Here is a 27,605-nt window from a genome sequence, read left to right on the forward strand (position 1 = left end):
TTTTGGACAGCCTTCCTCAAGCTTTCCACAATAAGTTGGGTGAATTTTGGCCCATTCCTCATGACAGAGCTGGTGTAACTGAGTCAGGTTTGTAAGCCTCCTTGATCGCACACGCCTTTTCCGTTCTGCTCACAAATTTTCTGTAGGATTACGTCTTTGTGATGGCCACTCCAATACCTTGACTTTGTTGTGGAAAATGGCTTAAGGACAACTTTGGTTGTTGCTTCAATATATCCACATAATTTTCCTACCTCATGATGCCATCTATTTTGTGAAGTGCACCAGTCCCTCCTGCAGCAAATCACCCCTACAACATGATGCTGCCACCCCCGTGCTTCACGGTTGGGTTGGTGTTCTTCGGCTTGCAAGCCTCCCCCTTTTTTCTCCAAACATAATCATGGTCAAACAGTACTATTTTTGTTTCATCAGACCAGTGGACATTACTCCAAAAAGTTCCATCTTTGTCCCCATGTGGAGTTGCAAACCGTAGTCTGGCTTTTTTATTGAGGTTTTGGAGCAGTGGCTTCCTCCTTGCTGAGCGGCCTTTCAGGTTATATTGATATAGGACTCGTTTTACTGTGGATACAGATACTTTTGTACCTGTTTCCTCCAGCATCTTCACAAGGTCCTTTGCTGTTGTTCTGGGATTGATTTTCACTTTTTGACCCAAGTACGTTCATCTCTAGGAGACAGAACGTGTCTCCTTCCTGAGCGGTATGACGGCTGCGTGGTCCCATGGTGTTTATACTTGCGTATTATTGTTTGTACATATGAACTTGTTACCGTCGGGCATTTGGAAATTGCTCCCAAGGATGTACCAGACTTGTGGAGGTCTACAAATTCTTTTCCGAGGTCTTGGCTGATTTATTTTGATTTTCCCATGATGTCAAGCAAAGAGGCACTGAGTTTGAAAGTAAGCCTTGAAATACATCCACAGGTACACCTCCAATTGACTCAAAGGATGTCAATTCGCCTATCAGAAGCTTCTAAAGCCATGACATCATTTTCTGGAATTTTCCAAGCTGTTTAAAGGCACAGTCAACTTAGTGTATGTAAACTTCTGAACCACTGGAATTGTGATACAGTGAATTATTAGTGAAATAATCTGTCTGTAAACAATAATTTGAAACATTACTTGTGTCATGCACAAAGTAGATGTCCTAACTGACTTTCCAAAATTATCGTTTGTTAAGAAGAAATTTGTGGAGTGGTTGACAAACGAGTTTTAATGACTCAAACCTAAGCGTATGTAGACTTCCGACTTCAACTGTACAACCCATATATATTTTTATTTATTTTCCTTTTCCTCTTACTTTAACTATTTGCACATTGTTACAACACTGTCTATAGCCATAATAAAACATTTGAAATGTCTCTATTCCTTTTGATTGATTCTGAGTGGAATTTATTACTGTTTATTTCACTTTTGTTTATCTTTTTCACTGGCTTTGGCAATGTAAACATGTTTCCCATGCCAATGAAGCCCAATGAATTGACAGGAGGGCACTGCCTTGCAAAATATTCTATTTGCATTAGCAATTCGACCCCATGAAGGTAAAATGTGCATGTGTATACCTCACACATATATTTCAGATATCAATACTTTAAGTGTATGGCTTTGTCAGTAGGCTATATGAAGAACATAATTGTTACTTCACTGACATTCTATGCTGAGACTATTTCCCCCTATTTTTACGCCCCAGTCTTATGTCACTGCATGACTAATGTTTCCCTACCATTAAGGTTGGAATCTATACTATCTATTGCTTAATAGGCCACACTAAGATAACAAGACTCTTGCTAGCAGTCACAATCTTAACTGCCTGCTTAGTCATCTGGAAGAGAAGGTTCAACCCTGCACTATGAGCAGGAACTCTGCAGAGGGCACAGCTATTAGCTGACAGCCTGCACCATGACATCCTCAGTGACACTCTGCCAGACACCATCCACTTGCTCTTCCTGAGTTAGTGTGTGCAGTAAGACCTCAGCTGTCGTTTGTTGTCGCTGTGTGTGCGTGCTACTGACATTAAATCAAATCATAACTTCAGCGCTGACTTATAATAGTGTTGCCTGTGTGTGAGGCGGCCTGAAAGTCATGCGTTTGTCATCTACAGTGGCACCCGATAGGGAACACCGGTTGTGTGATATTTATATGCTGGTGTGAGCCACTCAGGGACATCCTGACTAATTGGTGAGCGCAACTATGTGCCTAGGAATGGGAAGGGGTGTATGGGTTGTCTAGCCAGCCACATGGACAGCTGCAGTTATTCCCTTCAACCGCCTCCAATCTCCCTCAGTTACAGTTTTTGACAATCACTTTGGCACTAATTTCGGAACCTTTATGTCATTTTTCAACACTAGACATAAAACTCACAACCAATGATCAAAATGCACGTTTTTCAAATCTCGAGCACTTTTTCCATTTGCTTGGATACAATACACTTAAAGCTAAGATAATTTGTTCATTGAACTAAAATCACCTGTTCAAAATGACACAACTTAACATCAAAGTATTACCATTTCAAAATGAAATTCGCACATTACATCTGAAATGACTGTCTATTCATTTCATTACAATGATCTAACTATCAATTGATACAACTGCACATCATCCAATTTCATCATCATTCTTTATCAGACGATGTTTCTGTGGTCCCATGTACCACTTTTCTAGACCATGGTTTCAGATTTGATATTACTGTACACTCACCGGCCACTTTATTAGGTACACCCATCTAGTACTGGGTAGGACCCCCTTTTGCCTCCACAACAGCCTGAATTATTTACGGTGTTGTACGTTAAGAGATGCCATTCTGTACACCACTGTTTTAAACAGCTGTTATTTGAGCATTTGTGGCCTTTCTGTTTGCTTGAATGTGTCTGGACATTCTCCTCTGACCTCTCTCATTAACAAGGTGTTTTGCCCACAGAACTGCTGCTTACTGAATGTGTTTTGTTTATCGCACCATTCTCTGTAATCTCTAGAGACTGTAGTGTATAAAAATCCCAGGAAGGCAGCTGTTTCTGAGATGCTGGAATTACCATGTGCGGCATCAACAATCATACCACGGTCAAAGTTTGGTCAAAAAACATCTTAAGCTCTCTACTCTATATGCTCTATATATTGAGTTGCAGGCAGCCACATGATTCGCTGTTCGAATGTAACCTTCCTTGATGAGCTAAATCAGGTCTGTAGAGCTGATGGCATGACCTATGTCATTGTGTGGGATAATGTCAGGTTCCACCATGCTCAAATGGGGTAAGCATGGTTTCAGGCCCATCCACAATTTACTACCCTGTACTTACCCCCATACTCTCCTTTCCTAAAACCCGATTGAGGAATTTTTCTCCATATGGAGGTGGAAGGTACAGTGGGGAGAACAAGTATTTGATACACTGCTGATTTTGCAGGTTTTCCTACTTACAAAGCATGTAGAGGTCTGTAATTGTTATCATAGGTACACTTCAACTGCGAGAGACGGAATCAAAAACTAAAATCCAGAAAATCACATTGTATGATTTTTAAGTCATTAATTTACATTTTAATGCATGACATAAGTATTTGATACATCAGAAAAACAGAACTTAATATTTGGTACAGAAACCTTTGTTTGCAATTACAGAGATCATACGTTTCCTGTAGTTCTTGACCAGGTTTGCACACATTACTACAGGGATTTTGGCCCACTCCTCCGTACAGACCTTCTCCAGATCCTTCAGGTTTTGGGGCTGTCGCTGGGCAATACGGACTTTCAGCTCCCTCCAAAGATTTTCTATTGAGTTCAGGTCTGGAGACTGGCTAGGCCATTCCAGGACCTTGAGATGCTTCTTACGGAGCCACTCTATAGTTGCCCTGGCTGTGTGTTTCGGGTCGTTGTCATGCTGGAAGACCCAGCCACGACCCATCTTCAATGCTCTTACTGAGGGAAGGAGGTTGTTGGCCAAGATCTCGCGATACATGGCCCCATCCATCCTCCCCTCAATACGGTGCAGTCGTCCTGTCCCCTTTGCAGAAAAGCATCCCCAAAGAATGATGTTTCCACCTCCATGCTTCACGGTTGGGAAGGTGTTCTTGGGGTTGTACTCATTCTTCTTCCTCCTCCAAACACGGTGTGGAGTTTAGACCAAAAAGCTCTATTTTTGTCTCATCAGACGACATGACCTTCTCCCATTCCTCCTCGGGATCATCCAGATGGTCATTAGAAAACTTCAGACGGGCCTGGACATGCGCTGGCTTGAGCAGGGGGACCTTGCGTGCGCTGCAGGATTTTAATCCATGACGGCATAGTGTGTTACTAATGGTTTTCTTTGAGACTGTGGTCCCAGCTCTCTTCAGGTCATTGACCAGGTCCTGCCATGTACTTCCGGCCTGATCCCTCACCTTCCTCATGAGGTGAGATCTTGCATGGAGCCCCAGACCGAGGGTGATTGACCGTCATCTTGAACTTCTTCCATGTTCTAGTAATTGCGCCAACAGTTGTTGCCTTCTCACCAAGCTACTTGCCTATTGTCCTGTAGCCCATCCCAGCCTTTTGCAGGTCTACAATTTTATCCCTGATGTCCTTACACAGCCCTCGAGTCTTGGCCATTGTGGAGAGGTTGGAGTCTGTTTGTTTGATTGAGTGTGTGGACAGGTGTCTTTTATACAGGTAACGAGTTCAAACAGGTGCAGTTAATACAGGTAATGAGTGGAGAACAGGAGGGCTTCTTAAAGAAAATCTAACAGGTCTGTGAGAGCCGGAATTCTTACTGGTTGGTAGGTGATCAAATACTTATGTCTTGCAATAAAATGCAAATTAATTACTTAAAAATCATACAATGTGATTTTCTGGATTTTTGTTTTAGGTTCCGTCTCTCACAGTTGCAGTGTACCTATGATTAAAAAAATTACAGACCTCAACATGCTTTGTAAGTAGGAAAACCTGCAAAATCGGCAGTGTATCAAAAACTTGTTCTCCCCACTGTATATGATAGGCGCCCTCACGAACAAGCCACCCTTCTCCAGTCCATGGATGACGCATGCAATGACATCACGGCAGACCAGTGTCAGGCCTGGATTCACCCGAAGATTCTTCCCAGGATGTTTGTCTAATGAAAACATCCATTGTGATGTGGATGAGAACCTGTGGCCAAATCCACAAGACAGAGTTGATGGAAATATAGGACAGGAATCAATCTTTTGTTTTGCTTTTTACAGTAAGCCAGGTGAGGAACACTGCAGTTGATGTTTTACTGTAGTTTTTTCTTTTTTTGTAGCTAATTATTTTTGCTTTGATTCAAAGAAACCTATGTTGTGATTTTATTGTATTTCATCAATACATTTCATATTTTGTTCAATGATTCCACTGTGTCTGTAGTATTCTCTCTACTAGTCCTTTTACATTGATGTATTTACATGTATCACATATTTTGTACTACAATATTTAATGATTGTACGAACAACTACACAGTGAAACTATTGGTATCTTGTGTGTGGGTGATCTAAATGAATGTTCCTATGTTATTTCATGATAAATTATTTATTTGAACCAATGATTCTGCAAGTGCAAGGTTTCTTTAAAGATATGAATTAACAATGCAATGTTTTGAACATTGGACAGCCTGTGTTACAAGTGATGACCGTTTTGAGTTTTGTGTCTAGAGTTTTGAAAAATGACCACAAGGTTCTGAAAATAGTGCCAAAGTGATTGTCAAAAACTGTAAGTTATCCACTGCTCTTCAGTGTGTGTGTTTCTGTGTGTGTGTGTGTGCTTCTCTCTCTGTGTGTGTGTGTGTGTGTGTGTGTGTGTGTGTGTGTGTGTGTGTGTGTGTGTGTGTGTGTGTGTGTGTGTGTGTGTGTGTGTGTGTGCGCGTGCGTGCGTGCGTGCGTGCGTGCGTGCGTGCGCGTGTGTGTGTCGGTGTGTGGGTAACTGTGTTTGTGTACGTGTTCATTATATGGATGTCACTTTAAGTGCTTGAACTCAACTTGGGTCTTTGCCAATTTCTGCGCTCCACCTCTCTAGCACTTCTGCTGGCCACTTGGAATGCTCAGCCCTCAGTAAAACTAATTTCCCTCTCTCTCTCTGAGTCTGCTGTACTAGTAACTGGACTTACAGGCAACTTCAGTTTTTTTTGCTGTAGGGAACAGTTAAAGTAGGGTTCTGCCCCAATTAAACCGTTATCTGCCTTGTCAATCTGATGTACATGATGTACAAATACAACATGATGTATTTGTACATCAAATAAGGCAAAACTTTTCATTTTAGTGTCAGTTTAGTGAGGCCCTAAGACAAAATGACAGTAGCTAAAAGTAATCTATTTGGCGTAAACCCAGTCGTTAAAGTGGCACTCCAGTCTTCGTTTCACCTCATTTAACAAAGGCAAATCGCAACAGCTGATCCAGGTAAATCATGACATAGCACCTCTTTTGTTCTCTATTGCTCCCCTATTGTTCCTCAAGCAAGGGGGAAGGCCGATGACAACACGACTTCCCATCAAACCAACTCCTTGAATGCCCTACTTCTTGAAGTTTGTAGTTGTATCTAAAAAAACACTATTTTGCAAAAAATATGTATTTTTTACCCTTTAGTGTGTGTATTTCAATGTATTTATACTTGGGAAATTGATTTCCAATAGGAAAAGTTCAAAAATCACTGGAGGACTTCTATTACAGCATCATTTTCTCCTAGTCCCTGATTATCAGTCACACCTGCTCTTAAACTTAACTAAATATTCATAATACAACATATGAATATGTTATTTGTCATATTTTTATCATAACTGTTATGTCACATGTTAAAGCAGCATGCTTTTTTGGTCACTGCTTCCTTATTCAAAACAGGACTGTATCTAGGAACCCGAGAGAATATCTTTTCATAACATTGTTGGGTGTGGTTTAGCAATGGTTTAATTATACAAGTTTGGGTGGTATTGGACGTCAGCAAGACAACCCAAGGCTGTAGCTTCATCAAATAGCCCTTTTGTAAAGAGTTATGTAGTTCAGTTACATTTGCCTGATCTTCTGGTGTTAGTGCTGCACCCACCCTTTACTTGTTGGCCTTTTTACTATACTAGCTCCTTCCTCATTCTAAAAGGAAGATTCAGTACTGTATAATCTTTGGGGATTAGAGACAACCAGGGCACATTTCCTGTGTTTCGTGTATTTATGATAAGTGCTTTAACAATTTTTCCAAAATAAAACCCAGCCGAATATGTGGGCCAATATAATGTCATGGGGAAACTTTTATAGAATAAACCATTTGTCCTATTTTTACGATGTATCATGCCAACACTTTTTAACAGACCCTCCAGAAGTCTCTGAAGCTCTGAGGAAGGCGTCTGACACGCTGAATTGTAAGCCTATTAGTTTGCCCTGGATAAACCTTAAGATCAATGTTGATATCTAATTTCTTCTCTGGGATAGTCATTTTTAAACTGGGGTAAAAAAATAAATAATTCTGGCCTCCTGAAAACCTGTTCTTGGCCAATGCCTCTCCGCCTCTATTCTCCTTTGCTTCCCCCTCTTTTTTTTTAACCTCTCCTGGCTTCCCATTCCATATCTCCCCTCTTCCTCGGACACAGTGCAGTTGCAGCAGCATTCATACTGACCTCCTGCACCCCAACACTCCCACCTATCCGCTGCCTTACTCTGACACCGGCCTCCTCCCCAACTCTGGAACTCCCTCCCTCTCCATGTCAGAACCTCACAATCCATACACATATTCAAGTCCTCACATAAGACACACCCCTTCACACAGGCTTACCCGGATTCTCTGTTGTCTTAGCTTTTCTCCTCTGTCTAATTCACTTCCTTGGTTAGTCTGCCATCATGTTAGTGTTCTCCATGGTTAGTCTATCCTTATGTTTAGTGGACTTTCACATACTTGCTTATTTTAATGTGTGATTTTATAGCTTTTTATCTTGCTGATTGTCTTGTGTAAAGTGACTTTGGGTGTCGTGAAAAGCGCTTTAAATAAAATGTATTATTATTATTCACCCACTCTCTGTGGCACGGTTTGCGAGAATCCTTCACTCTCGCACTCACTTTCTCCCCATCTCTCTCTTTCTCTCTCTCACCCGCTCCCCCCCCCCACTCACTGCACTGTGAGCTGATTGAAAGCAGCAGCTGCTTTCTCAGTGGCTGTTACCTGAACTGAGAGAGGAAGAGATAGTCGGGGAGAGCCGTCGCCGTGCCAAGGGATGCCAGCTGTCCTATATCGGGAATTCAACAGTGATGGGGACAGCAAGGAGACTGAAAGGCCCTGAGTCTGACCTCTCCACAGCACCCAAAACACAGAATGGACTTCCACAGCATCCTTTGGAATAGGCTCTATAGAATATATTGATCATATATTGGGGAATAGCAATATGCACATCATCACATCTTTGTGATACTGGAGATGAGATACATCAATGTTTACATTGTTGTTGACTGTTCTTTTGAAACAGAGTGACTGAAATTTTGAAAAAAACAAACATGCAGAGTCATTTTTTATCACTATTTGTCATAAAGCACAGTCACTGACTAAGGTATGGGGAAAAGGAAATGTAGAATGTAGAACTGCAATCACAGTTACATCACCCAACTGTGATGCAGTGTTATTGAATTTAACATTGTTTTTGGACTGGGTGGGCAACACATAGGCCTACAGCAAGGAGAGTTTTAGCATGCAATTTATTATATTTATTGGAGAATTTGATTGATATGATCATTATGAGAAAGCACTCAGCATTACAATGTGAATGGAGAATCTATCAGGACTCCCTCACACGTATTGATCACTGTATTCACTCACCTTAGCCTGGTCGGAACCTCTTTTGAACCTGAATGTGTGTGAGATGTGGTGAAGGTGCCTTCCAGGTCATTGAAACAATGAGTCTGGGTCTCCCTTCTCAGTGCACTGTTTGAGTGCAAATCTCTGAATTTGAATACTCTTGTTATACTGATTGGGTCACCTAGAATCAATACCAGGCATTTCCTTTGTGTCTAGTGTAGCCTGCTCCTAAAGTAATAATCCAAGACAGTTTATAGTCAATTGAGAAAACTGTATATATATAGGTCTAGAGTAAACTGACTAAATAAAAAATATGATATGACAATTGTAAATGCTATGTACTCATGTTGAAACCAAATTGATGAAATAATGTAATTTCATTTCCAGAAAGCAGGTTTTAATAATCTCACTCAGGGTTATGAGACAATGGGGATTGGTTTGTTGAGATATCTAATCCAACTCAATATACAGTGGGGTAATCTACTTTCAGATTTGAATTAAACTCTTGTCAGTTGAGTTATTCAATGAGTCTCTGGTCATTTTTTTCTCGTGCCAATAAAGAGTGTACTTGACCACATGTGGTTATTTAGTCAATTTATAAATTACCTAGCTATATTGTTTTTAGGCCCTTTGATTGAATCAGAAAGGATTTCGTTCAAAACGGGAAAAGATTTCAAACATCATGACGTACCACGACAGACGGGCATAGTTTTTCGCTGAATTGTGTGTGATTTGAGGGTTCGAGTAGGGAGGGGGAAGGGAAGCGGGGACACAACCCAGTCTAGCCACCTCCCAGTGTATAAAAACTCAAACTCAACCAGTATTCTTTCTCTTTTTGTTACCTGGGTAGGGGCATCAGCAGTGGTCGAGTGAGCGCACAGTAACACCGGTAAGCGCGTTTATCTTATTTAGCCTCTAGTGGTTTCAAAAACAGGCCTAACATGTTAGCACGTTGATTTTTATAACTTGTTAGACACATTGCGAAAACGTAAGCTATTTCAGATAGTATTTAATTGTGAGGACAATGGTTAAATTTAAAGTGACTTGGATGGTGTAGGGGGATGTTTTAACGTTACTCTTTAAGTTACCTTATAAAGTGATGATTTGGTTTAAGTGAACTTCAAGATATATTTTGCCGGGGGGGAAAAAACGTTTTCAATTGGGGGAGGGGGAACTGGGGGGGGGGGGACAAAGGATACTAAAGCCGTGTCCTGTGAGGATGAGTAGGTAGCTAAATGGAATGTCTTCCATGATCTGAACAACTGCACGTAAACCCAGGCGACTTGTCTAGTAGGGATAAATTCCTTCTGGATATTTGGAGTTCTTTCTGTAACTCTATACGACGTGGCCTGGAAGCAACACGTGTCGCTTTTGGCCCATGGCCGACTGAGGCCTAACCGTACGTGATCGTAACTCACTCACCCTTTTCCGGACGAGTTTAACGACGAAGTCAGCTGACAGAACTATTTGTATTTTTATTTTGATGTAATTTTAATGGGATGTGGACAGTGATTTGATGGTCCATCGACATAAACGTTCGAATACATAGTCTGAGTGACCGGGTGTTTTAATGCTGCAGCCTTGTTCCCCAAGCAAATTGTTACACTAACGTCAATGTTCATTGTTATTAAGTGGTATATCTGCAAATTTTATTTCAGAAACGAATTAAGCAACCATGGGAAAGGAAAAGATCCACATTAACATCGTGGTCATTGGCCATGTCGACTCCGGCAAGTCAACCACCACAGGCCATCTGATCTACAAGTGCGGAGGCATTGACAAGAGAACCATTGAAAAGTTCGAGAAGGAAGCAGCTGAGGTAAGCGGTTTTTCTAGTTGAAGCGTTCTGTTCTGGTTACATTACTTTGGATCAAAGATGGCGACCACGGCATTTTTTTTTTTAACTAGTGAAGCCGGCAGGGTGTGGGTAACGAGTGCGCGCATGTGGGACGGTGCTTGCGCAGGCCTAGTGTCGGATAATGACGATGCACTTTGTGTAATGGCGGCTGAGGACTTTATAGCGGTCATGGCTAGGAGGGATAGTTTACATTTACATCTAAAGTACATGTATACATTTTTTTTTACTTAACCCTTTCCCTAACCTTGACATACGTCTCATAACCTGCTACGGACAAAAGCTATCCCATCTAGGCAACATTGGTGTAAAGCATTCTCCACATTTGTGATATTGCATACATCAGGATCTGTTAAATTATGCATATGATTTGGGCCGTGTTTCCCAAATCCAATCTAGGCCTAACCCTAAATGAGCTACTTGCTCACTATACATTTTTTTGCTGTGTTACATTACTTCACCGGTAGAATGATTTATTGAACATAATGTGCCTTTCATCTAATTTTAGATGGGCAAGGGCTCTTTCAAGTATGCCTGGGTGCTGGACAAGCTGAAGGCTGAGAGGGAGCGTGGTATCACCATTGACATTTCTCTGTGGAAGTTTGAGACCGGCAGGTACTACGTCACAATCATTGATGCCCCTGGACACAGAGATTTCATCAAGAACATGATCACTGGTACCTCTCAGGTAATTGGGGGGGGCCCCCAGTGCAATCAGAATATACTGTAAACCTGACCAACTAAGGTGATAGATGAACAAGTGTGTTGGGCTGACATGACTTGTTCCCCCCTCCCCCCAGGCTGATTGCGCCGTGCTGGTTGTTGCCGGTGGTGTGGGTGAGTTTGAGGCTGGTATCTCCAAGAACGGCCAGACCCGTGAGCACGCTCTCCTCGCCTACACTCTGGGAGTGAAACAGCTCATTGTTGGAGTCAACAAGATGGACTCTACTGAGCCCCCCTACAGCCAGAAACGGTTTGAGGAGATCCAGAAGGAGGTCACCACCTACATCAAGAAGATTGGCTACAACCCTGCCACTGTCGCCTTTGTGCCCATCTCTGGTTGGCATGGGGACAACATGCTGGAAGCCAGCGCCAATGTGAGTAGCCTATCCTCAGTGCATTTTACTACATTGAAAGTCTCACCCTGTCACATGCATATGTCATGCTTTGTACATAAACAGACATTTTCCTATTCTAGATGGGCTGGTTCAAGGGATGGAAGGTCGAACGTAAGGATGGTAACGCCAACGGTGTGACTCTGCTGGAGGCCCTGGACTCAATTCTGCCCCCCTCCCGCCCCACTGACAAGCCCCTTCGTCTGCCCCTCCAGGATGTCTACAAAATCGGCGGTAAGAACTCGTCCTAGACTTCATGTTTGTATACAGACTGTGTACTTGCTTCTGCTCTTGATCGTTAATCTATTCTTCCCTGGTTTCCCATCAGGTATTGGAACAGTACCCGTGGGCCGTGTGGAGACTGGCACCCTGAAGGCCGGTATGATCGTTACCTTCGCCCCCGCTAATGTCACCACTGAGGTAAAGTCTGTGGAGATGCATCACGAGACCCTGGAATCGGCCATGCCCGGTGACAATGTTGGCTTCAACGTCAAGAATGTGTCCGTCAAGGATATCCGTCGTGGCAACGTGGCTGGAGACAGCAAAAATGACCCCCCAATGGAGGCCGGCACCTTCACCGCTCAGGTAGGCATGCTGTTTAAAATGGTTGGGTGGGTGAGCTTTCTTCCCTTGACAATTTAATTGTTTTCATGCTCTAATCGACCATGTCTTGTTTTTACAGGTCATCATCCTGAACCACCCTGGCCAGATCTCCCAGGGCTATGCCCCTGTACTGGATTGCCACACTGCTCACATCGCCTGCAAGTTCAGCGAACTCAAGGAGAAGATTGACCGTCGTTCCGGCAAGAAACTTGAGGATGCCCCCAAGTTCCTGAAGTCTGGAGACGCTGCCATCGTTGACATGATCCCCGGCAAGCCCATGTGTGTGGAGAGCTTCCAGGAATACCCTCCTCTTGGTAAGTAATCCACAAACCCGCCTACCAAAGACATGGTTCCTTTTTAAAAGGTCTTCTATGCTTGGAAAAGGCCTCGTTCCTAATTTTCGCTTTCCCTCAGGTCGTTTCGCTGTGCGTGACATGAGGCAGACTGTTGCTGTTGGTGTCATCAAGGCCGTCGACAAGAAGGCTGCCTCCAGCGGCAAGGTCACCAAATCTGCCGTTAAGGCTGGTAAAAAGTGAATTCTCCTCCCACAGGATGTCCCTCGGGTGGTGGGGTCTGCAGCCCTACATCCTGCGGAATCTCGAAACCTGAGCTCTATACTTAAGGACTGGTTAATGCTGATTAAAACCCATCGTAAAAGTTTTCGCAGGAAAAGAACCCAATGCAGATACACGGTCACATGACTGACAGTGCCTCTTTCAGTTATATTTGAGTTAATGGTTGAGAACTACACCTGTTTGATGCCACAATTAAATTGGAAGAAAGCTGCTGGTAACTAATAAAGGTCTTCAAATGTCTTGACCAAAAAGCTTGCTCTGTCGTTTTCCTTAATCCTTGTTCTTGTTGTAGTTGAGTGGGAGCTGTGCCATAGGGTAGAACAAGTGCAGCACTGTATCTAACTTGGTCTTTGCAGCTGTTTTGACACAAGCTATCCCTGACTGCTGCTAGGCTGTGCCCAGTGATGGTTTTTGCCAGCCAATCACCTAGGTGGGGGTACACTGGCATAACCAATGGCACTTTATTTCTCGTGACACCAGGGCTGTAGCGCCCGCCTCCCACTACACCGGTATAAAAAGAGATGTGGGCTCATATTCTGTCCTTTTTCTCCGGTCTAAAGCAGGAATACCCGTTATCTGTATTGTTTCAGGTTAGTGAAGAAAATGCTCATTTCAGGATGTAATTGTTATGTAGCTACACTAATTACCGCAATATTGCTACACTTAAATTGCAGCATGGTTATGAAAGTGTGGCAGCCTCTTTTGGGGCGCATGATTTTAGGACCGGTCTGATTTGTACCAGATGACTAACTGCTTTTTAAAATTTGGGGTCAGTCTCGTTGCAGACCACTTCAAGTTTAGTGGGTAATTTAATTTCGTTCATGGGTAACGAAGTTTAACAATTGCTGTAATATAGCCTAGATATAATTTTGAGTAGTCGGCTGTGCACGACTGCCTTCACGGCCACAAAGCGGGTGTCGTTGATTTGCCTCAACATGGCCGGCTTGCTAGTCTTATGACTGAACATGGAGGGCGGTGGGAGGGGAATATTTGTGGATAGCACATGGTGCATGAGTCAGGGGCGCCTATCGGCAATCTGTCGAATTCATCACTTGATTTCACCATTAATGTCTACTGCAGCCATGTCGGCCATATGTGTATTTTGTGTAAATAAAATTGTACATCGGTAGTTATGTCGGTCTCCTTTTCATCAGTAAATCATGGGAAAGGAAAAGATCCACATCAACATTGTGGTCATTGGCCATGTCGACTCCGGAAAGTCAACCACCACAGGTCATCTGATCTACAAATGCGGAGGCATTGACAAGAGAACCATTGAAAAGTTCGAGAAGGAAGCCGCTGAGGTATGTTTGGGAGCCCAGGCATTTTCTAGGAATTTTGAGTTGGTTAATGTTGCTATGAATTGCGACGTTCTATAACGGGTGTGGTTAGAAGAGAAAATCCTTCAAGTGATTGCTTTGACACGAGCGCCATCTACTGTACCAAATGTAATTGTCAGTTGTGGCCATTATGCACTAATTGCAAATGGCATATATTAATGTTAAACTGATTAAAATCTTATTTAAATCTAATCTGTTTTGTCAGTGCATTATGATGAGTATTGGAACATTCGAACAAATGAATGTTGGCAAATGGGATTGAGTGACAAGTAACTTTAGTCAAGACAAATATGGATTTTTAATGGGACAGATTTATTGCTCAGCTAGCAGAAGTTTATCTGATTAGGCAGACATTTCTGGAGTAATTTGTTGGGATGGATCGTCAATTTGCAATTCACGAGTAATACTGTTGTAAATAGATTAAATTCTTAATTTGTGTTTGCATTTCATTAACTGACAAATTAGTACAAAATGATCAGACCTTTGTAGTAGGTGTAATTGGATCGATTTGAACTGTGTAGACATCTTAAGTGCAATAAAAGCAAACTTTTCTTTGCGTGTGTAGATGGGCAAGGGCTCTTTCAAGTATGCCTGGGTGCTGGACAAGCTGAAGGCTGAGCGGGAGCGTGGTATCACCATTGACATTTCCCTGTGGAAGTTCGAGACCGCCAAGTACTACGTCACAATCATTGATGCCCCTGGACACAGAGACTTTATCAAGAACATGATCACTGGTACCTCTCAGGTAAAGATGAGCTTTAATGTCCAATCTGTTTCCTAACTGAAAGAATCTATCAGTAGTGGCATTTTACCACAAGGTTTGGAGTGTCAATATCTATGACTTCATCTTCTCAGGCTGATTGCGCTGTGCTGATTGTTGCCGGTGGTGTGGGTGAGTTTGAGGCTGGTATCTCCAAGAACGGCCAGACCCGTGAGCACGCTCTCCTCGCCTACACTCTGGGAGTGAAGCAGCTCATTGTTGGCGTCAACAAGATGGACTCTACTGAGCCCCCCTACAGCCAGAAACGGTTTGAGGAGATCCAGAAGGAGGTCAGCACCTACATCAAGAAGATTGGCTACAACCCTGCCACTGTTGCCTTTGTGCCCATCTCTGGGTGGCATGGGGACAACATGCTGGAGGCTAGCCCCAACGTGAGTAGCCCATCCACACACGGTACACTAAACCACAGCAGTGTAGGTCTAGGTGGTTATATGCGTAAATTATTAGAGCTGGAACTTTATAGTAGGATTAACTCTGATAGGTAAGTAAGTCTGTGTAATTTTGATCTTGTTTCTTCTGTTGGCCATTGCAGATGGGCTGGTTCAAGGGATGGAAGGTCGAACGTAAGGAGGGTGGCGCTAGCGGCGTGACCCTTCTGGAGGCTCTGGACTCTATCCTGGCCCCCTCCCGCCCCACTGACAAGCCCCTCCGTCTGCCCCTGCAGGATGTCTACAAAATCGGCGGTAAGAACCAGTCATAGATCAATATGTTTGAATGTACTGGTTATTTTCTTTAGACATGAATGGGTATGTGTCTTGTGGTTAAATACTTGTTTCCCATCAGGTATTGGAACAGTACCCGTGGGCCGTGTGGAGACTGGCACCCTGAAGGCCGGTATGATCGTCACCTTCGCCCCCGCTAATGTCACCACTGAGGTGAAGTCTGTGGAGATGCATCACGAGACCCTGGAAGCGGCTCTACCCGGTGACAATGTCGGCTTCAACGTCAAGAACGTATCCGTCAAGGATATCCGTCGTGGCAACGTGGCTGGAGACAGCAAGAATGACCCCCCAATGGAGGCCGGCAACTTCACAGCTCAGGTGAGAGATGGAACTGATTTTCAATGTAGTTTTTGGAAAGATAATACAAAATACTAATATTCTAAGTCTACTTTACTACATATCTCGTTTCTGGCCATAAATTAGCACTTTCATAAACACATTTTTTGCCATGTCCAGCCCATCCTTACCCAAACTTTACCCCAATCTTCAGGTCATCATCCTGAACCACCCGGGCACCATCTCCCAGGGCTATGCCCCCGTGCTGGATTGCCACACCGCTCACATCGCCTGCAAGTTCAGCGAGCTCAAGGAGAAGATCGACCGTCGTTCCGGCAAGAAGCTTGAGGACAACCCCAAAGCCCTGAAATCTGGAGACGCCGCCATCATTGTCATGGTGCCAGGAAAGCCCATGTGTGTGGAGAGCTTCGCCGCCTACCCTCCCCTTGGTGAGTCAGACACGAACGCCTAATGATGACGATTATGGGTTAAGTGTTACGTGAGGGTTCCCATAACTGTATAGGAGACATCTGGGTAATGCAGCCTTTTGGTGTTGAAAGAATTCTCCACACATTTACTGTTGCATTGCTTGTAAGATGGTGAAGAGATCTTACTCGTCTCAACCTTACAATGTCACTTACAAAAACAGTGAAGTAGGAACTTCAATGACTTCTGGAATATGCTGACACTCCATTTAGCAAAACCACACAAAAAATTGTTCAGACCCGTCCAGTAACCATTTCTCTTAACTGTTGCAGGTCGTTTTGCCGTGCGCGACATGAGACAGACCGTTGCCGTTGGTGTCATCAAGGCCGTTGACAAGAAGGCTGCCAGCACTGGCAAGGTGACCAAGTCTGCCATTAAGGCCACCAAAGCCAAATGAATTCCTGCTCCAGACATCCAGCAACAACAAGGCGTGTCACCGGCATCCCATCCTGCAGTGTCTCAGAACCTGAGCTCTCTACTCAAGGACTGGCTAATGCTAATAAAAACCCATCGCAAAAGTTTTCGCAGGAAAGGAAAGCAAATGTTCGAAGAATAATGCTTTAGGGGAAATTATGATAAAACCAAAAATAAAAAAACATGAACATTAACTGCCAAACGCTGCTGTTTCTTGTTTCTCATAAGCCAAACGCTGAATCAGTTACTGTTGGATACATACTGGTATCTATCATGAAATTATATGTTGTGTTAGAATATGAAAATAAAGTCTGATTTCTGTTGCTGTGAAACATTGAGCTAGTTGTCAGATTTTGGATTGATTTGCTGAAAACGTTCCATTGGTTTACAATATTGACTACAAACAGAAAATAATACCTATCAATTTCTTTGGGGAATATTCGATAGATATGATTCACTGCCTCGGGTTTTCTCCTTTGAGTTACTTCAGAAATGTAAGTGCTGTTGCTAAACATGTCAATACTGTAGATGCATACTTTCAGAAAAGTGTCTGCCCTGTAGGAAATTGTACATCAGTAAATTTCGGCTACTGTTAAATTATGGAGTTGTTACTGAAAGATAAACTAATTGCCAGTGGGTTTTTTTCTCTCTTAATATTAAAGCTTTCGCACAAAATGGCAAGCTTTCACGAACCTAGTAGAGCATCATATTTGTATGACGGTACCTATACAATTCTCTGGTGAAAACCTCTCTTACAGTTTTACGTTCAGTATCAACCCGTCACCTGGAATACATATGTGCGACCCGTCATCCACTGCTAAAAAGACAAAGGAGGGGCAATGCTCTTTTATCTTTCATTTATAATGTGACATCATACTTGGGAAATAGAAAGCGAAAATGGGAATAGTGGCAGGAAACGGGGATATGCTGTCACAGAGAGAAGGAGCACAGTAAGTGAGCCGACACGGAGAAGAGCAATAGCGACGTCTCAGTCCGTCACCCTACCAAGCTGATATTTGTGACAAAGACGGCAATAGCAGGTAAATCTTCACAACCCGTGTAACATTTCACAATGGTTGAATTATTATTTAACAATCGGTCTGGGATTATGAGTAAAATGTCACAAGCCAGGTTGTCTTGAGTAACATGTAGCCTGGGCTGGGGTCATTGTGGTTCGGGTAAGGTCTTGGAAACAACAATTATGTTAATTCCTCATGGCAGGACCTCAGCATTACTTTCATTGTACTAAAATTACATCAAATTTAGTAATTTATTATGATCTCTGTGGTGCTATGTTTATAAGCACCCACAAAAGGTTGAGAGGTAGTTTTTTTTATTGTTGAGCAGTCCTATCCCATATACATTCAACCTAGAAGGAAGAGGATATTCAAATTATATTTATGTCATACTTGCAGATATAGTTTCTCTGAATTGATTTGTGTTTGTGTGCGTTGATCAAAGTAGAAAGATGAACAGAAGCACACCTCAGAGGGGATCATCCTCCAGGAGACAGAGCTCAGTTCCATCCACACCCTCTGGAGAGCACCAGACAACTCCACCACTCAGAAGGACCCCATCCACCCCCATCGACCTCCAACCTAGCCTGGGCAGAGAGGCAGAGGAGGGTGGGTTTCTGGACGGAGATGGAGGTAGCCCTATAGAGGACTCTCAGACTGGGGCATTGCTGGGTCAGGATGATGGAAATGCCAGTACCCCAGCCACACTCACCTCACACCTCCCTAGGCAGAGACCACACCTGGCAGGTAATAGCATGTTAGACCTCCTCGCTTCAATGCTATTGTTGATTGTCCTCATCTGATGTGTGTATCAGTGTATGTCAAAGATGCTAAGACAATCAGTAACATGTTACATTCATTAATCTAGCTAGAATTGACATTCTGAGTTGAGTGAGTTTTTGCCTCTGAGACAGAAAGATGTTTTGTAGATGAAGTTCATGTGTGTATAATCCTGTAAAACAGGTTGAAATTTACACCATTCATGCTTCAATACTATGCTCATCTGAGACAGTCCAGCCAATACATCAATCTGCCCACAGCCGAGATCCCCAAACCAGGGGACGAGCTGGCCCCTATCTCCCCAGAGCTGGCCCGTTGGATCAGGCTTCGGGCCCAGGACCTTAAGCTCCGCCAGAGTGACCGCCAGTGGGCTGTGGACCTGGTCAACCATCTTCGGGAAAGCCTGCTGGTCTTCCTCAAGAACAGTGACGAGCAGCCCTACTTCCAGTCAGCCTCTGTGCTCAGCAGTGGTTCATACTACGAGATGGTCAAGGTAACTCACACCATGAGACAGGATATGTCTCTGGCTGGCAGCTCATTTAAAACACATGAACACAAGAGAATAACCCAACAGGAAATTATCCACATTTCCACTTAAGGTGTGTTTAAAAAAATATGGATTAACATTAACCCTGAGTGACTGATTAGGCAGTTTCGATGAGCCAATACTGCAATATGGCTGCCTGTCCTGCATTACCGGTAAATCTCTTACACCCTCACCAATGCCCCACCTTAACACTGATAGGAATATTTACTGTCTGTCATCAAATTCTTTCCACAAACATACAGCAAAAACAAATCCTCACCCCCAAACATATACAGTTGAAGTCAGAAGTTTACATACACCTTAGCCAAATACATTTAAACTCAGTTTTTCACAATTCCTGACATTTAATCCTAGTAAAAATTGCCTTTAAATTGTTTAACCTGGGTCAAACGTTTTTGTGGAGCCTTCCACAAGCTTCCCACAATAAGTTGGGTGAATTTTGGCCCATTCCTCCTGACAGAGCTGGTGTAACAGAGTCAGGTTTGTAGGCCTCCTTGCTCAGACACTCTTTTTCAGTTCTGTCCACAACTTTTCTATAGGATTGAGGTCAGGGCTTTGTGATGGCCAATACCTTGACTTTGTTGTTCTTAAGCCATTTTGCCACACCTTTGGAAGTATGATTGGGGTCATTGTCCATTTGGAAGACCCATTTGCGATGTTGCTTCAATATATCCACATCATTTTCCTACCTCATGATGCCATCTATTTTGTGAAGTGCACCAGTCCCTCCTGCAGCAAAGCACCCACACACCATGATGCTGCCACCCCTGTGCTTCACGGTTGGGATGGTGTTCTTTGGCTTGCAAGCCTCCCCCTTTTTCCTCCAAACATAACAATGGTCATTATGGCCAAACAGTTCTATTTTTGTTCCATCAGACCACAGGACATTTCTCAAAAAAGTATGATCTTTGTCCCCATATGCAGTTGCAAACCGTAGTCTGGCTTTTTTGTGTCCGTTTTGGAGCAGTGGCTTCTTCCTTGCTGAGCGGCCTTTCAGGATATATCGATGGAACTCGTTTTACTGTGGCTATAAACTCAGCAAAATAAGAAACGTCCCTTTTTCAGGACCCTTTCTTTCAAAAATAATTAGTAAAAATCCAAATAACTTCAGATCTTCATTGTAAAGGGATTAAACACGGTCTCCCATGCTTGTTCAATGAACCATAAAAAAAAATTAACATGCACCTGTGGAACGGTCGTTAAGACACTAACAGCTTACAGACGGTAGGCAATTAAGGTCACAGTTATGAAAACGTAGGACACTAAAGATGCCTTTCTACTGACTCTGAAAAACACAAGAAGAAAGATGCCCAGGTTCCCTGCTCATCTGCGTGAATGTGCCTTAGGCATGCTGCAAGGAGGCATGAGGACTGCAGATGTGGCCAGGGAAATAAATTGCAATGGCCGTACTGTTAGACGCCTAAGACAGCACTACAGGTAGGCAGTACGGACAGCTGATCATCCTTGCAGTGGCAGACCACTTGTAACACCTGCACAGGATCGGTACATCCGAACATCACACCTGCGGGACAGATACAGGATGGCAACAACAACTGCTCGAGTTACACCAGGAACACACAATCCCTCCATCAGGGCTCAGACTGTCCGCAATAGCCTGAGAGAGGCTGGACTGAGGGCTTGTAGGCCTGTTGTAAGGCAGGTCCTCACCAGACATCACCGGCAACAACGTTGCCTATGGGCACAAACCCACCGTCGCTGGACCAGACAGGACTGGCAAAAAGTGCTCTTCACTGATGAGTCGCTGTTTTGTCTCACCAGGGGTGATGGTCAGATTTGCGTTTATCGTCGAAGGAATGAGCGTTACACCGAGGCCTGTACTCTGGAGCGGGATCGATTTGGAGGTGGAGGATCCGTCATGGTCTGGGGTGGTGTATCGTAGCATCATCGGACTGAGCTTGTTGTCATTGCAGGCAATCTCAACGCTGTGCATTACAGGGAAGACATCCTCCTCCCTCATGTGGTACCCTTCCAGCAGGCTCATCCTGAGATGACCCTCCAGCATGACAATGCCACCAGCCATACTGCTCGTTCTGTGTGTGATTTCCTGCAAGACAGAAATGTCAGTGTTCTGCCATGGCCAGCGAAGAGCCTGGATCTCAATCCCATTGAGCACGTCTGGGACCTGTTGGATCGGAGGGTGATTGCTAGGGCCATTCCCCCCAGAAATGTCAGGGAACTTGCAGGTGCCTTGGTGGAAGAGTTGGGTAACATCTCACAGCAAGAACTGGCAAATCTGGTGCAGTCCATGAGGAGGAGATGCACTGCAGCTTGATTTTGACCCCCCCTTTGTTCAGGGACACATTGCTCAATTTCTGTTAGTTACATGTCTGGAACTTTTTCAGTTTATGTCTCAGTTGTTGAATCTTAGGTTCATACAAATATTTATACATGTTAAGTTTGCTGAAAATAAACACAGTTGACAGTGAGAGGACGCTTCTTTAAAAAAAACTTTTGTACCTGTTTCCTCCAGCATATTCACAAGGTCCTTTGCTGTTGTTCTGCGATTGAATTGCACTTTTCGCACCAAAGTACGTTCATCTCTAGGAGACAGACCGCGTCTCCTTCCTGAGCGGTATGACTGCTGTGGTCCCATGGTGTTTATACTTGCGTACTATTGTTTGTACTGATGAACGTGGTACCTTCAGGCATTTGGAAATTGCTCCCAAGGATGAACCAGACTTGTGGAGGTCTACATTTTTTTCTGAGGTCTTGGGTGATTTCTTTTGATTTTCCCATGATCTCAAGCAAAGAGGCACTGAGTTTGAAGGTAGGCCTTGAAATACATCCACAGGTACACCTCCAATTGGCTCAAATGATGTCAATTAGCCTATCAGAAGCTTCTACAGCCAAGACATAATTTGGGGGAATTTTCCAAGCTGTTTAAAGGCAAAGTCAACATAGTTTATGTAAACCTCTGACCCACTGGAATTGTGATACAGTGAATTATAAGTGAAATAATCTGTCTGTAAACAATTTTTGGAAAAATGACTTGTGTCATGCACAAAGTCCTAACCGACTTGCCAAAACTATAGTTTGTTAAGAAGAAATTTGTGGAGTGGTTGAAAAACGAGTTTTAATGACTCCAATCTAAGTGTATGTAAATTTCCGACTTCAACTGTAGTATGACATGCAAACATGGAGGTCCTTGTTCTTCTTGTGTTGAATGTCAAGTGTTGCTGTTTGTGAGTTCGTCTGGGTCAGTCAAACCTGCCCTTTGCATTCAGTGAGTATACTTTACTTTTATTATAATCCTGTGAATTAAACTAAATAGTATATAAATAGTAAATTGTACTTATTGCCATTGTGTGCCAACAGATACTCAACCCAAATGAGTTTGACATGATGCTGAAGCTCCAGTCTCCTTCCCGCCTCAAAATGACTGAGCTGGACCAATACCACGGCCTCTTCTACGAAGTCGCCCTATCCCGATCAACCCGTTCCCACATACGGTCTTTCCTTTTGGACGATGGGCTCACCATCTCAGCCAGCAAGATCATAAATGAAATGCACCGTCTGGTCCGCAAGTTCATCAGCACCTACAGAGGTGTGGTAACTGGTCTATATTCACCTGAGAGTATACGAATGCAGTCATACAAATGCTAACATACCCATACTATATCTTGTCCAATTGGTTTGTCTGTAGATGCTATGTTGTTGAGTGGTCAATATGATTATTTGAGCCTTTGAGGTCAGTGGTCGTAGTCCACATCTCCAACCACCTGGGGCATTGTTTTGTCTAAATATGACATGACGTTGCCTGTATGCTTTTGTGTGTTCTTTGATCACCAGTGCCTGGAAATAGCTGGCGTTGGGTTGTGAATAGGAAGCGTCCAAACTCACCAGCGGTGACCCTTTCCCTGTTGGAGGTGGATAATGGGAAACAGGAACTACTTTCTGTGGATGTGGTGCCCGCCCTGGAAGTGCCCTCCTCACAGGGCTGGCCTCTGGCTGCCCGCGCCGGCCCAGATGTGGACAACTGGCTGGGGAAGAAGACCCGGCGCTCTCTCACCCACCAAACTTGCTTCTTTGTGCCCAAGAAACCCCCGGGACGAAACCTTAGTGAGGCAGCTAAAGGTGTGCGGAACATTGTTGTTTTGTGCCAGAGCCAGAGGTGCAGGACTCTGGATGTGTATAGTTTTTGTGACTGATACATGATTGATACACTGAATGTGAATGATAATATCCCTTTGATTGAAATGTTGCTGCTTTGTCTCCTGCAGAGAGTTGGAGGATTTCCTTTTCTCACATAGAAAAGGAACTGATCAAGACTCATGGGAACAAGAGGACCTGCTGTGAGACCTCTGCCACCAAGTGCTGTCGGTCAGAATTCACTCTACAACACCGTTTACTATCACCTGTGACTCATTTAGCCCTAATACTGAACAAACACCTTTATGTGAAGTGATCGATATTATGAACCTCTCTTTCTCTCCTCCTCTCCTTTAGTAAGCAGTGCTTCAAGCTCCTTAAGTGCCTGATCGAGGGACTGAAGCAACGCTACCCTCAAGAGCTGGATGCTCTGTGCTCCTACCACGGGAAGACAGCCTTCCTACACACCCTCTCGATCAGGGCCCAGGACTCCCTGTGGACGCCCCGTCAGCTGCCTGCCTGCTTCATGCACCTCCTAAGGGCCCTGGAGGGCCACGCAAGCAGTGGTCTGCTCCCCCACTTCTTTGTCCCCACCTCCAACCTCTTTGCCCCACCAACCTTCCCGCGCAAAGCTTTGGTGTTTCTGATTCAGGCTCTGGAGGAGCAGAGGAGACAGGGGCTTCCCCTTTTAATGCCCCCGGCTCCTGCCCCACCACTGGCAGTACACTCCCACAGTGACTCCCAGCCCCAGCTTTCCCCTGTTGTACAGCAGACTCCTGTTATCCAGTATCCTGTTATCCTGCCACCCCAAGTTGTTGAGATGAAATCCTTTGAGCAAATGTTCAAAATTGTGGCTTTGGTTATGGTTCTTGTCTATGTTTGTTACCTCCTGTAGAGGTGTCTGTCCTGCCCATCGGTGGTAGGAAGGTGGCAGAGACAGTCTATCTACAGCAGATGGTGGTAAAATGACATGCAGCTGTAGAAAATGGTATGCCATTTTGAAACAGTACAACATAGGATAGGATTCCAGATTTGTATTTCTCTCTAAATCATGTCTTTGCTCTAGACAAACACAATGAAACATTTAGCCCAAAAGTACAAATGTTGTATTTGTATATACACTGCATTCGGGAATTATTCAGACCCCTTCCTTTTTCCAATTTTTTTTATGCTGCAGCCTTATTCTAAACTGTTCCTCATTAATCTACACACAATACCCCACAATGACGAAGCGAAAACAGGTTTTTAGAAATGTATAAAAAAATAACAAACAGAAATACCTTATTTACATAAGTATTCGGACCTTTTGTTATGATTCTCGAAATTGAGCTCAGGAGCATCCTGTTTCCATTGATCATCCTTTATATGTTTCTACAACTTGATTGGAGTCCACCTGTGGTAAATTCAGTTGATTGGACATGATTTGGAAAGTAACACACCTGTTTATATAAGGTCCCACAGTTGACAGTGCATGTTAGAGCAAAAACCAAGCCATGAGGTCAAAAGAATTGTCCAAGGAGCACCGAGACAGGAACCAAAAAAAAATAATGTCTGCAGCTTTGAAGGTCTCCAAGAACACAGTGGCCTCCATCATTCTTAAATGGAAGTAGTTTGGAACCACCAAGACTCTTCCTAGAGCTGGTCGCCAGGCCAAACTGAGCAATCGGGGGAGAAGGGCCTTGGTCAGGGAGGTGACCAATAACCCGATGGTCACTCCGACAGAACTCCAGAGTTCCACTGTGGCGATGGGAGAACCTTCCAGAAGGAAAACCATCTCTGCAGCACTGCCCCAATCAAGCCTTTATGGTAGAGTGGCCAGATGGAAGCCACTCTTCAGTAGAAGGCACATGATTCTCTGGTCTGATGAAACCAAGATTGAACTCTTTGGCCTGAATGCCAAGTGTCACATCTGGAAGATAACTTGGTCCCTTCCCTACGGGAGAGCATAGTGGTGGCAGTATCATGCTGTGGGGATGTTTTTCAGCACCAGAGACTGGGTGACTAGTCAGGATTGAGGGAAAGATCAACAGAGCAAAATACAATGAGATGCTTGATGAAAACCTGCTCCAGAGCGCTCAGGACCTGACTGTGGCCAAGGTTCAGCTTCCAACAGGACAACGACCCTGAGCACACAACCAAGAAAAAGCTGGAGTGGATTTGGGACAAGTCTCTGAAGGTCCTTGAGTGGCCCAGCCAGAGCCCGGACTTGAACCCGATCTAACATCTGCACAGAGACCTGAAAATAGCTGTGCAGCGAAGCTCCCCATCCAACCTGACAGAGCTTGAGAGGATCTGGGAGAAACTCTCCAAAGACCGTTGTGCCCAGCTAGTAGTGTCATACCCAAGAAGACTTGAGGCTGTAATCGCTGTCAAAGGTGCTTCAAGAAAGTACTGAGTAAAGGGTCTGAATACTTAAGTACCGACCAATCTAAAGACTAGAGCTTTCAAGGAGCGGGACACTAATCCGGACGCTTATAAGAAATCCTGCTATGCACTCAGATGAACCATCAAACAGGCAAAGTGTCAATACAGAACTAAGATTGGATCCTACTTCACCGGCTCTGATGCTCGTCAGATGTGGCAGGGCTTGCAAACTATTACGGACTACAAAGGGAAACTTAGCCGCAAGCTGCCCAGTGATGCGAGCCTACCAGACAGTCTAAATGCCTGTTATGCTCGCTTTGAGGAAAGCAACACTGAAGCATGCATGAGAGCACCAGCTGTTCCAGATGACTGTGTGAGCAAGACCTTTAAACAGGTCAACATTTACAAGGCCACAGGGCCAGATGGGTTACCAGGACGTGTACTTAGAGCGTGCGCGGACCAACTGGCAAGTGTCTTCACTGATATTTTCAATCTCTCCCTGACTGAGTCTGTAGTACCTACATGTTTCAAGCAGACCGCCATAGTTCCTGTGCACAAGAAAGCGAAGGTAACCTGCCTAAATGACTACTGCCCCATAGCACTCACATCGGTAACCATGAAGTGCTTTGAAAAGCTGGTCATGGCTCACATCAACACCATCATCCTGGAAACCCTAGACCCACTCCAATTTGCATACCGCCCCAACAGATCCACAGATGACTTAATCTCAATCGCACTCCACACTGCCCTATTCCACCTGGACAAAATTAATACCTATGTGAGAATGCTGTTCATTGACTACAGCTCAGCATTCACCACTGTAGTGCCCACAAGCTCATCACCAAGCTAAGGACCCTGGGACATAACACCTCCCTCTGCAACTGGATCCTGGACTTCCTGACAGGCCGCCTCCAAGCTGTAAGGGTAGGCAACAACACATTTGCCACGCTGATCCTCAACACGGGGGGACCCTCAGGGGTGCGTGCTTAGTCCTCTCCTGTACTCCCTGTTCAACCACGACTGTGTGGCCAAGCACGACTCCAACACATCTTTAAGTTTGCTGACCACACAACAGTGGTAGGCCTGATCACCGATAACGATGAGACAGCCTATAGGGAGGAGGTCAGAGACCTGGCAGTGTGGTGACAGGACAACAAACTCTCAATATGAGCAAGACAAAGGAGATGATCGTGGACGACAGGAAAAGGAGGGCTGAACAGGCCCCCATCCACATCGACGGGGCTGTAGTGGAGTAGGTTGAGAACTTCAATTTCCTTGGTGTTCACATCACCAACAAACTATCATGTTCCAAATACACCAAGAAAGTGGTGAAGAGACCACGACAATGCCTTTTCGCTCTCAAGAGATTGAAAAGATTTGGCAAGGGTCCCCAGACCATCAAAAAGTTCCACAGTTGTCCATCGAGAGCATCCTGACCGGTTGCAACACCGCCTGGTATGGCAACTGCTCGGTATCCGACCATAAGGTACTGCAGAGGGTAGTGCATACGGCGCCATACATTACTGGGGCCAAGGTTCCTGCCATCCAGGACCTATATACTAGGGGGTGTCAGAGGAAGTTCCAAAAAATTGTCAAAGACTCCAGTCACCCAAGTCATAGACTGTTCTCTCCAAGTTTAGGTCCAAACGGTTCCTTAACAGCTTCTAACCTCAAGCCATAAGACTGCTGAACAATTAATCAAATGGCCACCCAGACTATTTGCATTGACCCCCCCCCCCTTTGTTTTTACACTGCTGCTACTCGCTGTTTATTATCTATGCATTGTCACTTTACCCCTACCTACATGTGCAAATGACCTTGACTAACCTGTACCTCTGCACATTGACCCTGTACCCCCTGTATATAGC

General features: G+C 44.3%; 3 protein-coding genes across 4 annotated transcripts; all 3 read left to right on the top strand.

The window, feature by feature from the left end:
* Nucleotides 1-9,307: 9,307 nt before the first annotated feature.
* On the top strand, nt 9,308-13,152 carry LOC109903681 (elongation factor 1-alpha, oocyte form). Its single transcript, XM_020500543.2, has 8 exons — nt 9,308-9,642; nt 10,412-10,572; nt 11,117-11,296; nt 11,409-11,705; nt 11,807-11,957; nt 12,052-12,308; nt 12,406-12,640; nt 12,741-13,152. Exons 2-8 carry the CDS (start codon nt 10,429-10,431, stop codon nt 12,860-12,862), a joined length of 1,386 nt encoding a protein of 461 aa, XP_020356132.1. The 5' UTR covers nt 9,308-9,642; nt 10,412-10,428; the 3' UTR covers nt 12,863-13,152.
* A 153-nt stretch (nt 13,153-13,305) lies between these two features.
* Nucleotides 13,306-17,258, top strand: LOC109903680 (elongation factor 1-alpha). Its single transcript, XM_020500542.2, has 8 exons — nt 13,306-13,491; nt 14,056-14,205; nt 14,807-14,986; nt 15,097-15,393; nt 15,555-15,705; nt 15,806-16,062; nt 16,235-16,469; nt 16,779-17,258. Exons 2-8 carry the CDS (start codon nt 14,062-14,064, stop codon nt 16,901-16,903), a joined length of 1,389 nt encoding a protein of 462 aa, XP_020356131.1. The 5' UTR covers nt 13,306-13,491; nt 14,056-14,061; the 3' UTR covers nt 16,904-17,258.
* A 605-nt stretch (nt 17,259-17,863) lies between these two features.
* On the top strand, nt 17,864-24,598 carry LOC109903121 (cyclic GMP-AMP synthase). 2 transcript variants are annotated; one of them, XM_031789309.1, is made up of 7 exons: nt 17,864-17,960; nt 18,385-18,683; nt 18,977-19,209; nt 22,600-22,828; nt 23,074-23,358; nt 23,505-23,604; nt 23,731-24,598. In XM_031789309.1, the coding sequence occupies exons 2-7, from the start codon at nt 18,389-18,391 to the stop codon at nt 24,266-24,268; spliced, it is 1,680 nt and encodes a 559-aa protein (XP_031645169.1). In that variant the 5' UTR covers nt 17,864-17,960; nt 18,385-18,388; the 3' UTR covers nt 24,269-24,598. The 2 variants fall into 2 exon arrangements, with proteins under 2 accessions (XP_031645169.1, XP_020355335.1); XM_020499746.2 differs by having other exon boundaries at nt 17,873-17,960; nt 18,382-18,683.
* The last annotated feature ends 3,007 nt before the right edge of the window (nt 24,599-27,605 follow it).

The sequence above is a fragment of the Oncorhynchus kisutch genome, linkage group LG14 (assembly GCF_002021735.2).
Source record: "Oncorhynchus kisutch isolate 150728-3 linkage group LG14, Okis_V2, whole genome shotgun sequence".
NCBI lineage: Eukaryota > Metazoa > Chordata > Actinopteri > Salmoniformes > Salmonidae > Oncorhynchus > Oncorhynchus kisutch.

What these genes read in the sequence shown, in the direction of transcription:
- LOC109903681 (XM_020500543.2), top strand. Translation starts at nt 10,429, where the DNA reads ATGGGAAAGGAAAAGATCCACATTAACATCGTGGTCATTGGCCATGTC. An exon ending in TCGAGAAGGAAGCAGCTGAG is followed by an intron (nt 10,573 to 11,116) that starts GTAAGCGGTTTT and finishes ATCTAATTTTAG; the next exon opens with ATGGGCAAGGGCTCTTTCAA. An exon ending in TGCTGGAAGCCAGCGCCAAT is followed by an intron (nt 11,706 to 11,806) that starts GTGAGTAGCCTA and finishes TTCCTATTCTAG; the next exon opens with ATGGGCTGGTTCAAGGGATG.
- LOC109903680 (XM_020500542.2), top strand. Translation starts at nt 14,062, where the DNA reads ATGGGAAAGGAAAAGATCCACATCAACATTGTGGTCATTGGCCATGTC. An exon ending in TCGAGAAGGAAGCCGCTGAG is followed by an intron (nt 14,206 to 14,806) that starts GTATGTTTGGGA and finishes TTGCGTGTGTAG; the next exon opens with ATGGGCAAGGGCTCTTTCAA. An exon ending in TGCTGGAGGCTAGCCCCAAC is followed by an intron (nt 15,394 to 15,554) that starts GTGAGTAGCCCA and finishes TGGCCATTGCAG; the next exon opens with ATGGGCTGGTTCAAGGGATG.
- LOC109903121 (XM_031789309.1), top strand. Translation starts at nt 18,389, where the DNA reads ATGAACAGAAGCACACCTCAGAGGGGATCATCCTCCAGGAGACAGAGC. An exon ending in CCTTAGTGAGGCAGCTAAAG is followed by an intron (nt 23,359 to 23,504) that starts GTGTGCGGAACA and finishes TGTCTCCTGCAG; the next exon opens with AGAGTTGGAGGATTTCCTTT. An exon ending in TCTGCCACCAAGTGCTGTCG is followed by an intron (nt 23,605 to 23,730) that starts GTCAGAATTCAC and finishes CCTCTCCTTTAG; the next exon opens with TAAGCAGTGCTTCAAGCTCC.